This window comes from Grammomys surdaster, unplaced genomic scaffold (assembly GCF_004785775.1).
Source record: "Grammomys surdaster isolate TR1022 unplaced genomic scaffold, NIH_TR_1.0 167, whole genome shotgun sequence".
NCBI classification, from domain to species: domain Eukaryota; kingdom Metazoa; phylum Chordata; class Mammalia; order Rodentia; family Muridae; genus Grammomys; species Grammomys surdaster.
This window is the reverse complement of record NW_021604615.1, coordinates 8,706,073-8,720,292: the sequence shown is the minus strand read 5'-3', so window position 1 is coordinate 8,720,292 and position 14,220 is coordinate 8,706,073. Positions and strand designations below refer to the sequence as shown.

Sequence of the window (14,220 nt, the reverse complement as noted above, 5' to 3'; positions counted from 1 at the left end):
CCTTTCCTTTCCTTTCCTTTCCTTTCCTTTCTTTTCTTTTCAAGACAGGGTTTCTCTCTGTGTAATAGCTCTGGCTGTCTTGGAACTCACTCTATAGACCAGGTTGGCATCCAACTCACAGAGAGCCTCCTGCTTCTGCCTCCTGAGCACTGAGATTAAAGATGCTGGGATCAAAGCCATGCACCACCACCACCTGGCCTCACTCTTAACCACTGAGCCACTCCAGCCCCAGGGAGAATAAGTCCTCATGACACAGCAGGACAGCTATGGCTTACTTTGCACGGTGAATTTTACAGTACCCTATCATCTCTTTTATAAAGAACAAGAAGAGAGGCACACTCAAAGGCCCTGAGCACAAAGAAATAACATGAAGATATTTACTTTGATTTGACTGTTATGTACTTATATGCATTGAGGTGTTACACTGTTCCCCGAAAATATATAGACATTATGGTGTAATCTATAAAGAATAAATAAAATAGAAAAGGAAGTTGTGCACTCACTCTTTTTTTAATAGTAATAGGGAAGTAGGCTGGGCTGTGAAGTATCACAGAGCGATGCAATATTTCCTTACTGACTGTTCTTTCTTGGAGGATCTTGTTAGATCAGTGGTTCTCAACTTTAATACAGTTCCTCATGTTATGGTGACCCCATCTGTAAAATGATTTCTGTTGCTACTTCATAAGTATAACTTTGCCACTGTTACGAATCGTAATGTAAATATCCGGTTTCTGATAGTCTTTAGGTGACTCCTGTGAAAGGGTCATTTGACCCCCAAAGGGGTTGCAACCCACAGTTGTGAGAGAACCACTGTGTTAGACTCTTACTCTCTGTACCAGTACCTCAGTTAAATGGACACAATATTTCCTTGAATGCTGCCATTAATGCCTTTGTTAAAACTGGGGGAAATGTTTGGTTTTCATAGACAACTGCAAGATTCTTAAATCATCCACCTGAGCATCCATCCCATGTGCAGTCACCAAAGGTAGATGCTGATGTGGAAGTCAGGAAGTGCATGCCGATAAGAGCCTGATATGGATGTCTCCTCAGAGGCCTTCAAGAGTCTGACATATTCAGAGGCAGATGCTCACAACTAGCCATTGAACTGATCATGAGGTTCTCCATGGAGGAGTTAGAGTGAGGACTGAAGGAGCTGAAAGGGTTTGTGGCACCATGAGGAGAGCAACAATACCAACCAACCACAGCTCCCAGGGTCCTAACCACCAGCCTGGGAGCACTTATGGAGGGATCCAGGGCTTCAGCTGAATATGTAAGAGTGGAGGGCCCTGCTGGGCACGGGTGGAAGATGAGATCCTTGACCTCATGAAGGCTGGACGCCCCAGGGGGTGGGAATTTTGAGGGTGGGGAAGTGGGAGTGGGGGGGAGTAGGTGGGGGTTACATCCACGGAGAAGAAGGAGGAGGGGTAAGGGGATGGGGGGTTCCCGGGTGGGTGGGGGATGGGGTAATGTAAATAAAATATCTAATAAAAAAAAGGATTCTTAAATCAAGAACAGCATTGAGCAGAATCGGGGTTCCCTGGGTCTGTCACCAGCAATCCAACTTCCCATTCCTCCATCAGCAACACACATCCTTAACAGTCTTCCTAAGTTTCTGATTTCCAAAGAACTCGACACTCGAGCAAGCTTTGCTTCTTTTGTTTTCTGCCTTTACATTGATATAGAACTCTGGAGGGCCTTTAGTTCTTTCTGGAAATTGTATCAAAATAACTCAATTCCCTCGTGGGAAGGAGACTTAACTTCTGCGTTTGGTATGGCGACATATTAATTTTAACTGGGATGTTTTCTTTCACTTGGCTTTTTCCTGTATCCATCATTTCCTGACTCTGATTGCCCAGTCAGCTTGGTAATTGTGTTTGTTTTCCTGCAGGCTGCTTTTTAAAATTGGTATTAAAACACCCATTCCCCCTGTCTTTCATTTTCCTGTGATTGCTTTTTTGACAGACACTAGAGTTTCAAGTTAAAACTTGCCCCCACTGTTAGAAAAGGAGTCTGTTGGTGAGGGGTGAGAAAGACAAGGTTCCCTCTGGGTCCTGGTGGTGGGTTAGGAGTCTCTGTCATGACCACTAAGCAATTTTTATTTCCTTCACATGAGAACTCAGCCTTTGAGCCTTCTGAGGCCTAGGACAAGAGCCTGCCTCTCAGGGACCAGGGTAATCATCTACTTTTGTGAGAGTATTTTAATTTATTTTAAAGCACAATAGAATTTAAACAGAAAAAAAAAGAGAGATTCTTAACCATTAACTTGATTTGTAGGCCCGTATTTATAGTATGTAAATCTATATATCATACACATAATATTCCCCAAAACATGCCAGGTACAAAAGGAGCATTTTAACACATTAAAAAAAAAAAATACTTTTGCCCGGCGGTGGTGGCACACACCTTTAATCCTAGCACTTGGGAGGCAGAGCCAGGCAGATTTCTGAGTTCGAGGCCAGCCTGGTCTACAGAGTGAGTTCCAGGACAGCCAGGGCTACACAGAGAAACCCTGTCTCGAAAAACAAAACAAAACAAAAAAACAAAAAACAAAAAAAAAAAAACTTGTTTTTTCCTTTGAGACAGAATTTCATTTATCACAGGCTGGCCTTGAGGTCACTTGGTAGCCAAGAACAACCTTGGATTTCTGATCCTTTCTCCTCCGTTTCCTAAGTGCTAGGGTTATAGGGTATGCACTACGATGCTTGGTTTCATGTAGCACTGGGAACTGAATTCAGGTCTGTCTACGTGCTAGGCTACCACCCTGTCCGCTGATCAGTGTCTGCTGTCTAACACCGTATATGCACTGTAAACTCACATACTAAGGCTCAGTTTTGTGGGGTTTTTTTTTTAAGTATCCATTTTTGTCTGTTTTCAATATTAATCAAAAAAGCAAGTTGGCGTTTTAGAAAGCATTCATTATTTGCGGAAGAAGTTTTATGTATAGGAAACGGTCGAGCAGCTTAATAAGTTGTGTTATAACCTGGATGTTCAGTGGTAGCATTGAGTAAGAAAGTGTCTACACAAAGCTATGATCTGAACTGTCAGGTATTTCTAAGTTAGTGGGCCGAGCACTGTTAGTGACAGGAAAATGCTTCTTTTTGTCTCCCGTCTGTAGACTCGTGTACCAGCCTGATGCGGTGCGGCTGCTCCGCTCCCCTTCGAAGCGTTTAGGGATTGCATTTACTGTTGTTCTTAAGCATCGCAGGGACCGTGGAGACTAGCAAGGGCGGGGCGTAGAATGTTTGGTTTCAGGGGCGGAGTTTTAGATTGCGGCTCCAATATCCCACCTGCAGTCTTGAGCACTAAGATATCTGTAAAGCCCAAGAATGACCCAGCAATATTAGTTGGTAGAAAGTAATTCATGATATTTTGATTTTGCTCTAAAGCTTTGCTCTTTTCTAAGTGACTTTAACAACTAAGATCGCATTATTTACCAAAAATGCTTTATGCTTTATATTGTGGCATTTGAAAAACATTTAGACATTTGTTGGCAGTGTTGCTTTAGATGTCAAGATACCGGGATTAAATTGGACTAATATTTATTAAGCTGAATGTTAAAGACTAAAGCTCCATTCAGTAATGAGATACCCATGTTGACTTCTCTTTGAGACCATCTGCATTCGAGCTCACTCACTGATTCGTTATATAAATAGCACACGGGAATGGTGTATAAAAGCTGCTTTTCTCGTTGCTGTGACAATGTAAGTGTGGCAGAAACAACCTAAGGGGGGAAGAGTTTGTTTCAGCTCATGTAACCATAATGGCCTCTCTGTGCCCACCCTTGCTCTGAATAAGGACACAGATTTATTATATTTAGTATAAGCTTTGGCACTATAGCCGAGCAGATTCTCAGTTATTCTATCCCGACAACACTCGCCTGGCCTACATCTCGCCACATGGCCCAGTTACCTGTCCATCTTAATCTCGTCCTGGCACCTGCTTCCTCATCCGTGTCCAGCTGGTGACCCTCTCGCCTCTTGTTTCCACCTGAGAACCCTCTTTCAGCCCGGAAGTCCTGCCTTAACTCTCCAGCCTTACTATTGGCCGGTCAGCTCTCTATTTGACCAATCAGAAGGTGATGGAGAACAATGTTTACAAAATATTTAGGCAGGCTTTGCTTCATAATAATGGCAATACCAAAGCCTGCCAGGACAGAAATCAGCATCTGAATAATCAGTCTTTACATAGTTCCTAAAAAGATTTTACCCCTGAGCTCCCATTTTGAGTCTGGCGGGGAAGGTGTGGCAGAGGAAGGTGTGGCAGCGATAACCAGCTAGTTGGAGCCGCAAGAGCGTTGGATGGCTGGTGAGGACACCGCTGTGCTGAAGAACGGTGAAAAGACTGCTGTTGCCTAGTTCCCTTTTTCTTCTTTCCTTTAGTTCGGGATCCCAGCCCACGGGATGCTACTGTGCACATCCAGGATGTCCTTCCCCTCAGTTATAACTCTCAGAAAAGCCTTTCACAGAGAAACCCAACGCGAGGCTCCTCGGTACTCCTAAATCCTAAGGACAATGAAGATCAATAAGCACAAGTTCACCCTTTGTCAATTTAATTCCCAAAATCATCAGCTTTAAACGATAGCATTGCTCGCCCTCCCGGCTCCCATAGACTTACGGCCATTTTGTAACATGCGTTCATTTCAACTCCACAAGTCACCGTATTATTTCTTTTCTGTATATGAGTGTTTTGCCTACTTGTATGCATGTATGTTTGTGTGTATGTTTGTATGTATATCATATGCATGTCTGGTGCCTACAGAGTAAAGAAGAAGGCATCAGATCTCCTGAAACTGGAGTTACAAGTGGTTGTGAGCCATCATATGGATGCTGTGAATCAAACCTGGGTCACTGGCAAGAGCAGCAAGTGTTCTTAACCTCTGAGCCATCTGCCCAGCCTCCAAATCCCCATATTCTTAACAGTCTCAGTGTTGTTCAAAAAGTACAAACGTTCTTCTGACTCAAAGCAATCTCAAGGAAAAGCTGTTACATATTTCCAACACCGTGACATAGAGTAAGCAACTCTATTTTTAGTAGGGAAGAACAAGAGAACGACTGGACCAAAACAAGATACAAACCCAACAGGACAGACACCAAATACTACCTCTCTGTGTGCAGCAACTAAGACTTTCAGGGGCATCAGCTGTGCTCTAAGATGGGCATCCCTCCCCCTGCAGCATATAAGACCTCTCCTTTGGGCTAGTTATAGAATGTATCTACAGCTTTCCTTGTCAGACTTCCTTTGATCCTTTCATTTCTGATGTCCTGGAGTCACCACTGCATGTCAGACCTTAGTTTTGCAGCTTTAATTAGTGACCTCTGAGGGTTTCCTCATAGAGAATTCCACTCAACCACACATTGACCTCAGCTGCTTTCTGGAATCTTGGTACAAGCCTCTATAGCCCCATAAGTCTTGTATTCTGTGTGCTTGCAAAACTAGCACCTTGTGGAAAATCCCACCAAATTCTCCTGCCTTTGTGTGAGTTAATCTGGCCATCTGTGATGGAGTCTGTACCTGGGGCCGCCCCAGGCAGGTTGGTTTGTTTTGTTTTGTTTTGTTTTTACAGCTAATCCCTTCAACCACCTTCCCATTTCAGGCTCCTTGAAATCAGTTTCACTTTTACAAATTGGATCCTTTGATGGGTGAGGTCTTTCCTTCAGGACCTGTGTGCCTTGTTTTCTCAGTGCAGAGCTTCTGGGTCTCTGTTTAATGGCTGCGTTCTTCTCACCTGCCTCATTTGAAACTGTAAATTTACCCGTGCTCTTTTCCTCACCAAACTGCACATTATTTTTTGTATATTTCTGCCCTCATCCAGATCTAACTAAGAGTGGTGAGCAGTAACCAGCCATAACCTGGATGTTATGCTGTTTTGAAATTCACCTAATAAGTGACTTAGTCCATTAATTTTGAATTTAAATTCAAATTAAAAGAACATAGGCATACCAGGCGGTGGTGGCGCACACCTTTAATCCCAGCACTTGGGAGGCAGAGACAGGCGGATTTCTGACTTCGAGGCCAGCCTGGTCTACAGAGTGAGTTCCAGGACAGCCAGGGCTACACAGAGAAACCCTGTCTCAGAAAAAAAAAAAAAAAAAAAACATAGGCAGAGAGCAGCTAGATAAAAGTAACAAACTGGAATCCAGACTCCTTTGCAAATAGAGTTTTTGTTTCCCCTCCAAAACATGAACTGGGCCCCCCACTGTCTGTAATTCCTCTTAGGGTTCTGTTTTCTTGAACTAACACTGGGATGGCCCTTTAAGCTCCACTTACAGCCCTGTAGGACTCTGCTAGCCTAGAGCTCCAAACCCTTCCACAGCCTTCCCACAAACCTGTCCCAAAGCCTTAGGAACCACACGATCAAGCTTGTCACAGCAGCAGTCCCTCATCTGATACAATTGTCTACAGTAGTTACTTTTCTGTAACAAGATGCCTGCCAAGAGCAACTTTAAAAGGGAAGGGTTTGTTTCGCCGTATAGTCTGAGAGTACAGGTGTGGAGTCAGTCACAGCTGCAGAATGAGGCAGCAGCTCAAATGACTCCATCCAGGACCAAAGAGAAGTAAACACTGAAGTTCAGTTTCTTGTCTTTTTTTTTTAAGTTTATTTAGTGTGTGAGCCATCCTATGGATGGATGCTATCCTGACGTAGAGGGTGGATCTTCCTTAGTTAAGCTTCTATGGCACTGCTCTCATAGAGAACCTCAGACATGCGTCCCTAGGTGATTCTAAATTCAGTCACATTGAAAATAAGGGTTAGCCACTTCAGATAGTAGGATGTAGCCATCGAAACAGTTACGATCAGCATCCTGTATTGAACATTGACTTTACCATAATAATTTTGCAGCCGGGTGGTGATGGGCATGCATTTCCTGAATGCATGCCACCTCTTGCAGAGAAGAGATTGGAAGCCAGAGATAAGCAGCTCTCGAGGGATAAAGTCCTAGCATAACAGGGAACTCACAGTAGCTTCTTGAGCTTACAAAACACTTTAATACTGTTTGGGATGATGAGAGTTTCCCCTTTGGTTCTTTTAATCTTGTCTTGCTTTGTCTGAACACTGTTCAGTTTCAGTTTACAAAGGAAGATTCCCCATAAGTCCTCCTTGGTTGATGTGTATTTAGAATCTGTGTTGACCCTTGCACACTTGAAGTTTTATGACATTTTCCCACTCATCTCTTCTACATAAAACTTTGAGGTAGAAACTTTAAGGACTTTTAGACTTAAACTGTGCACCTTTATTTTTAAAATGTAAACCCATTTTTGTACATTCTTAAGTCCTTCTGTGGTCTTGATAACCCAGCTCATTACTGTTAATATTGCTTCTGACATTCCTCCTGTCTAATGACAAGGACTGGTGTGGGAAGGATGTGCCTGTCTTTGGTGTGTCAGCATTTTTGCTGTTATATCTGTGCTGCCTCAGGCTATGATTCAGAATTCTACTTTCTTCTTTTTAAAAACTCCTTTCACATCTATTTATTTATTTATTTATTTATTTATTACAACAACTCCAACAACTGGATATCTACATGTAGAAGAATGAAATGTGTTTCTTCTCTCTCACCCTGCACACAAGTCAATTCCAAATGGATCAGAGATCTCAGTGTTAGACCTGAAATGAAAACTTCTACAAGAAAGAATTAGCCAGTACCTTATAAAAAAAAAAAACCACAATGTTGAATTTGCTACTAAACACATATTTAAAGGAGTGACTCTTGGCACAGATTATCAGGGAGTACGGTGGAATGAGAAGACATGGCTTCTATAGCTAGACTCCCTATATATGATCAGGGAAATCTTATCTGCTCTGTCTACAAGCCACCCTCAGGATCTTTTCTCCAGGTTCACATTGCATGCCACTGCCTTCAGTTGCTTAACTCTACATCTTGCACTGCCTAGCTGAGGAGTCTAGGATGCTTAGGACTCTTGAGGGTGCAAACAAAAACAAAGCAAAGAATTTCCACATGCACACCAAAGCTTTACAAGCCGTGCAAACTTGGTCCTCCAGTTCTACTTGTCAGCTAGCTCCATTTAAAGAAGAGAGCTGTTGGAGCAGGTATTACCCTTCCATGGCCTGCTGGTCTCCTCAGAGCCGATCTGTCACTCAGACTACAGGAGTTATACCACCTGCGCGTAGACTGTCCACCATAGCTGGTTTCTGGAACCTAGTGCCAATTCCACTGTGTGGTGGCTCATTAGACTGTACACAGTGTAGGAGAAATGCAGTGTAAGACCGACCCCCCCCCCCAATCAGGGGACAGCAGTCACAGAGCACAGGTGGCTCCCTGCAAGTGCAGGAACAGGTAAACCTGAGAGTGTTCTTCATCCCTAGCAAACCTAGGACCCCCCACCACCCACGAGTCCACACCTTAAGAAGGCCAAAACCACAAAAGTGATCATCCTCTTAGTACGGGTCCTGTGTGGGGTCATTTGAGGGGCAGAGTCCATGGGAGTCCATTGGAAGCATGGGCTCTGGGACATTGTCTGCCAAGCAGTGTCTGCGCACTGGCCTGAGAGGATGTGCCTAGGATGGGGCCAGTCTCTTGGCTGTTGAGTAGTAAGGATGCCTTTGTTTTGAATGAAAGCCATATGTGACTTAAGTAAACGTAGTAAATCATTTCTATTGTTAATCCGTTGCCTTCGTAGTGTTTACTGAGAAAGTGCTGAAGAGACTCTTCCCTAATGTTTCAAGTGGTCAAGAAAAGGGGACTCCCCAGACTCCAGCTTTGGAGACACCATCCAAGGATGTGACCCCTGAAGCAGGACAGCAGAAGCATGTTCACAGTCTGACAGGTAAGGATGGATGGCAGGTATCCATGTTTCTCTACACCTAACCCTGGAACTGTAGATCCCCTTAGCCTGCGGCCTCCGTGGATGAGCACACTTTTCGAGTCTCGACAGCAGAGTTTTTGGCAAGACAGGACTCACTCTCTACACATACAGTGTGACTCAGTGTTGGGAATCTGGTGTTAGTACCTCCCAGCCGCACACTGAGGAGGTCACGGTGTAGTTCTTGTTGCATTCATTTCCATGTTTTGTTCTGGTAAAGGAGACCGGACACGGGCGGGTTTGGGCTGAGCTACAATTAGAACAGGAGCCTCTGCCACTGTCACCTTGTCCACAGTCATTATACTGACTCCTGACAACCCCTTCAGTACCAATTTGGCTTCTGCCAACTCAGGGAGGGCAGGTGATGCTTCTTGCGCACTGCTCTTTGGCAAATATGCATCCTGGAGAAGTGGGGCAGCAGGAAAGGCTACAGTGAGAGCCCCAACAACTCCAGTTCCCAAGCAGCATAGTTGTTTCGACCTGGGAGACTGTTTGTTCCTCAAAAGACTCCTTAGACCACGTGACGTACAGGCACAGCAGGGGAGACTTCTTTTGTTCCCGACAGATATATAAATACATAAAACCTGACCTTGAACTTACGAATTTTTTGAGATCACTTCTCTGTCATTTTTTTTATATTATTCTTATTCTTTGAAATTATAACTATACCATTTCCTCACTTCTCTTTCCTTCCCTCAACCCTTTCCATGGACCCCACTTCTTGTTCTAGCTTAAATTCACCACCTCTTTTCTTTCAGTGTTCTTCCATGTGGGCTTGGGGTGTGTGTGTGTGTGTGTGTGTTTATGTGAAATGTATGCTTGTGTATAAATAGATATACAGATATATGTGTACATGTATATGTGTGTGTGACATACATGTATACACACACATGTGTATATATTAATGAATATATAAATATAATCTGCTCTGTCCATATATTGTTACCTGTATGTATATGATTTCAGGGCCAACCATCCAGTCTTGGCTAACCAATTGGAGTCTTGGAGAAGATTCTAATTCTTCCAGTGTTGGCTTCCCTTGGTTGCCTATAGTTCTTTGTCTGGGGGCAAGGCCTTGTGAGCTCTGCTTTTACATGTTAACCTGTCATCATTAACCTTAGTTAGGCAGCCACGGTGATGAGACCTCATGGGTGTATCTTCTTTGACATTTCTGGGTGATACAATCTTAGCAGACATCTCCTTTGACATTTCTAGGTGATAAAATCTTAGCAGACATCCTGTTTCTATAGATATTAAAATCCTTCTGATGCCTCTTGTGCAATGATCCCTGAACCTTAGGTGCAAGAGTTGTGTTGTAGATGTGTCCGTCGGGATTAGGCACCACACAGTCTCTTGATCTCTTATTCGCTGCATGTTTTGACCAGTTATGGTTTCCTGTGCTGGTCATTGCAAAAAGAAGAGTTTCCTTGATAAAGCATGTGAGTTACACCCATCTGTGAGTATAAGGATAAATATTTAATGTAGTTGGAGACTGTGCTGACGTGAAGCGGCAGTTGTAGGTTCCTTTCCGGATCCTTGGATTCTCTTGTTCCAGGTAGTTGGCCAGGTTTCCCTCTTTATGAGTGTGTCTTAAGTCCAATTAGAGAGCCGTTGGTTACCACCAAGGTGTGTGTGCCATTATTGCATTCTTAGGGTCATAGTGCCATGGTAGTTGATGTGGTTTGTAGTTGTGATGGGACTATTGGTGGCTTCCCTCCCTTAAAGCGTGTATCAGTCCTTCTGGTACCATGAGAGGTAGTCTTCAGGGAGGAGGTTGTCAGGTCCTTTGGGTCCTGTGTTCAAAGTGCATGGTGTGTTCAGCAACTGGTGTGGTGTGTAATATTAAAAATCAACCCACACTATCACCGGCCACTCTCTGGCCCCAGTAATCTTGCCACCACCATGGCTAACCCCATGTGGCCACCGCCCAACTCAGCCGGTTTGCTTGCTGCGTAACCTCCTCATATTCCCAGCCATCCGCCCCCTGAGGTTAGCTGTCTCAAATCCCCATAACCCAGTAAAATCAAAACTCTAGAGGCTTGTAATTTATCAGTCAGATTTATATCAGTAAATTCTCAACCCACAAAACGCCCACACAATAAACTCAGACCCAAATGAAATTGGGTCAGACCCAAATGAAATTGATACAACTGCCCGCCTAGATTGGACAAATTGTCCTGTATTATTTCATCCTTTCTATGATATTCAAAGCGGCCTGTGGATATGTAAAGCAATGTGGATTGGGTTTGTCCTCTCCTTCCTTCATCTTCTCTCCTTCTCCCTCTGTGTTCCTATCTGTCCCATCTCTAAAACTCTCAGCCCACCTTCTTTTTCCCACTGTCCAATCACAGGCTCTAGCCTTATCTTTTGCCTGCCTCACCTACATATAGACAACAATCCACATATTGGGGCTTAACCTACCACCTCAGGGAGGCGATCAAGGGCAACAGCAATAGCCTATAATATTTTGAGAGCCTCTTAGGCAGTCCTGAACAACAGTTCAAGGGTTTTTCATGCCTGGTGTTGAGGATTTTTGATAGGTAGTCCATGGATCTTGGGGGAGCATTGTCAGCCCAGGTGTGTGTATATGTGTGTGTGTGTGTGTGTGTGTGTGTGTGTGTGTGTGTATGTGTGTAAGTGTGTAGGTGTATAGGTATGTAGGTACGTATAGATTCATATGTACTATATGTAATCTTAGGAAGATATACAATGTTCCTTTGATGTCTTCAGACATCCTGTTTTCTGTTTTACCACCTTCCCTCCTTCTGTATGTGTCTCCTTCCTCCCTCTCAAGTTAAAGCCCCCTAGCTTCCCTTTTTCTGTTTCCCCCTTAAGATCACTTGTGCCTTGCTCTGCCACCCCCCACCCCACCCCCAGGTGTTCCCCCTTGTTTTCTTGGTTTCTGTAGTTACTGCAAGATCTAAACTCACATCTGAAGACTTGGAGCCGGGAGCCACAGATAAAAGAGAACACATGCTATTTGTCTTTCTGGGTCCCGGTTACCTCACTCGATCTATCTTTTCTAGTTCCAGCCATTTAACTGCAACTCTCATGATTTCATTTTTCCTTCACAGTTGAATAGCATTTTATTGTCTATGTACCACATTTTCATTATCCGTTCATCTGTTGAAGAACTTTTAAGTTGTCTCATTACCTGACTGTTATGGGTAAAGCAGCAGTAACCATGGCTGAGCCAGTATCTGTGGAATAAGGATGCCAGGTTTTTTGGGCGTGTGCCACCAATGTAACTGGGTTATATGGTAGATTTAGTTTTAGCTTTTGTGGGGTTCTCCATGCTGATTGCCAACCCCACCATCAGTGAGTGAAGGTTCTTTGTAATCTCACAAGCATTTGTTGCCAGCTCTTTTGTTATCTTTGCCATTCTCACTGCGGTAAGATGAAATCTCAAAATTGTTTTCATTTGCATTTCCCTAATTGTTAGGGATAATGAAATTTTTGAGGTATTTTTTTAGCCATTTTTATTTCTTCTCTTGAGAACTCTGTTCAGATCCAAAACCCATTTGTTAACTGGGTCATTTGTTTCTTTGACTCCGTATTTTTTGAGTTCTTCATACATTCTGGGTATTAGTTCTCTGTCAGATTCATAGCTGACAGAGATCACTATTTTGTGAGCTTCTTCGTTCAGTTTAGCTGTTCAGCAGCTCTTTCGTCCTAGGAGGTCCTACTTGTCCATCGTTGGCTTTAATCCATAGGCAAACGGTGTCCTGTTCAGAAAATACTCCTCTATCCCATATCCTGTAGTGTGCTGTGCTTTTTCTAGCACTTTCAATGCTACAGGCTTCACATCAGGTCTTTGATCCAGTTGGAGTTAGTTTTTGTACTATATGAGAGATACCAGTCTAGCTTCTGTCATCCACTTGTGGACATCCAGTTTTCCCAGCACCATTAATTGAAAAAATATTGTCTTCTTCAGTATATGTTTTGGACATCTTTGTCAAACATTACCGCACAGTCGTGGACACAACTTACACAGTATTGTTGTTTGTGTTTCGGTGGCCCTTTATGTGTTAATGATTATAGCTTAATTTGTTTTTTCTACAGTTTCTTAGCTACAGTCGTTTCCCTCTTCACCCCAAAATACCATTTCCTCTGTTTTCCTTAGACTTGATCTGTGGGATACAATTTTTAAAGGTTGCTTGTATCATGGGAAGTTTTCCTTTCTTCTGTAGCTGCGGCAGGCAGCTGGTACAATAGTCTAGGATGGCCGTCATGGTCTCTTGAACGCATTGCTTGTGCCCAAATTATCAGTCATGGTTCGTTGCCTACCAGACAGCAGGTACCACTGTCCGCACACCTCTCCTCTAGGCATAGGAAACTCTGAACTGTAAGCTTGTTTCTGCTTAAGCAGTAGATGTGTTGGAGCATCTGTGAGTGTGAGTCTTGGTAAGAACACAGGGGTTTGTTTTGTAGGGGTTTTTTGTTTGGTTTGGTTTTTAATGTTTAGGACAATTTGACAAGATTCAGAATGAGAGAATTGGGAAACCATAAAAGCAAAGTTTGAGCAGAACATGATTTGGCATCCTATTCCACACCTACCCATTAAAATCATTCAGCTCTTCAAGTGTGGGGTAAGGGATGATTGGCATCTGGACCGGCAAAGTACAAAGGAAAGATAGCTCGCGTAGCCAGGGACAGGGCAGATGCTGAGAGAGTATCACCTGGAGGTGGTTTGCAGCTCGTAGACAGCCTCAGGTCTTGTAATTGGGAGCCTGAGCCAACTTCCCTTCCTTCTCAAAGATGTGGGAGGAAAGAAGCCGCAGCAGGCTATTATCTGAGCTTCAGGTTATAAATCTGAGCACTCAATATTTGAAACTGGTTTTCTGTGTGTATTCATAGGATGGAATGTTCTTCATGCATTAAAGTCAGGCTACTAAGAGTGTGAGCGGATATTGCTTGATACGAGAGAAACGCCTTCCAACCATTTGGGCAATTCAGATTTTAATCATTCAATTGTGTTTTGATAATGGTGGTTTTATTGATGGAACTGTGGGAAATGTTTACTCTTCTCCTTGACTGATGACCACACTTGCTGTACAACGCTGTGAATTTTCATTGTTATGTTTGTGTGTTTGTTGGTTGGTTTGTTTGTTTTGAGGTACAATAGCCTGATCCATTGCCACTTACGGAAATTCAAGAGGGTAATATAGGGGAAGAGAGGCATGATATTTCATGGTTTATCATATGCAAAGGTATATTTAATTGCATACACATGTGTGATACGGGATAGGAAAGCAAAAGGGAGACTTTCGGGGGTGGGCGGACACCCACAAGTTGTAGGCCAGGGAGACAGTGGGAGTGAATTATCAGCAGGGCACAGAGATCTGTACATAATACAGATTATGTAAATATGTATGCTGACTGTAATTGTTTTTAAGATTT

At 43.4% G+C, this 14,220-nt stretch overlaps 1 protein-coding gene across 1 annotated transcript in view; it reads left to right on the top strand.

Annotated features, from left to right (window-relative positions):
• Erich1 (glutamate rich 1) overlaps window positions 1-14,220 on the top strand; it is a 63,469-nt gene that overhangs the window by 6,765 nt on the left and 42,484 nt on the right. Inside the window, exon 2 of the mRNA XM_028766379.1 lies at window positions 8,638-8,784. Coding sequence (XP_028622212.1) covers window positions 8,638-8,784 — 147 coding nt within the window. The remainder of the gene's footprint in view (window positions 1-8,637; window positions 8,785-14,220) is intronic.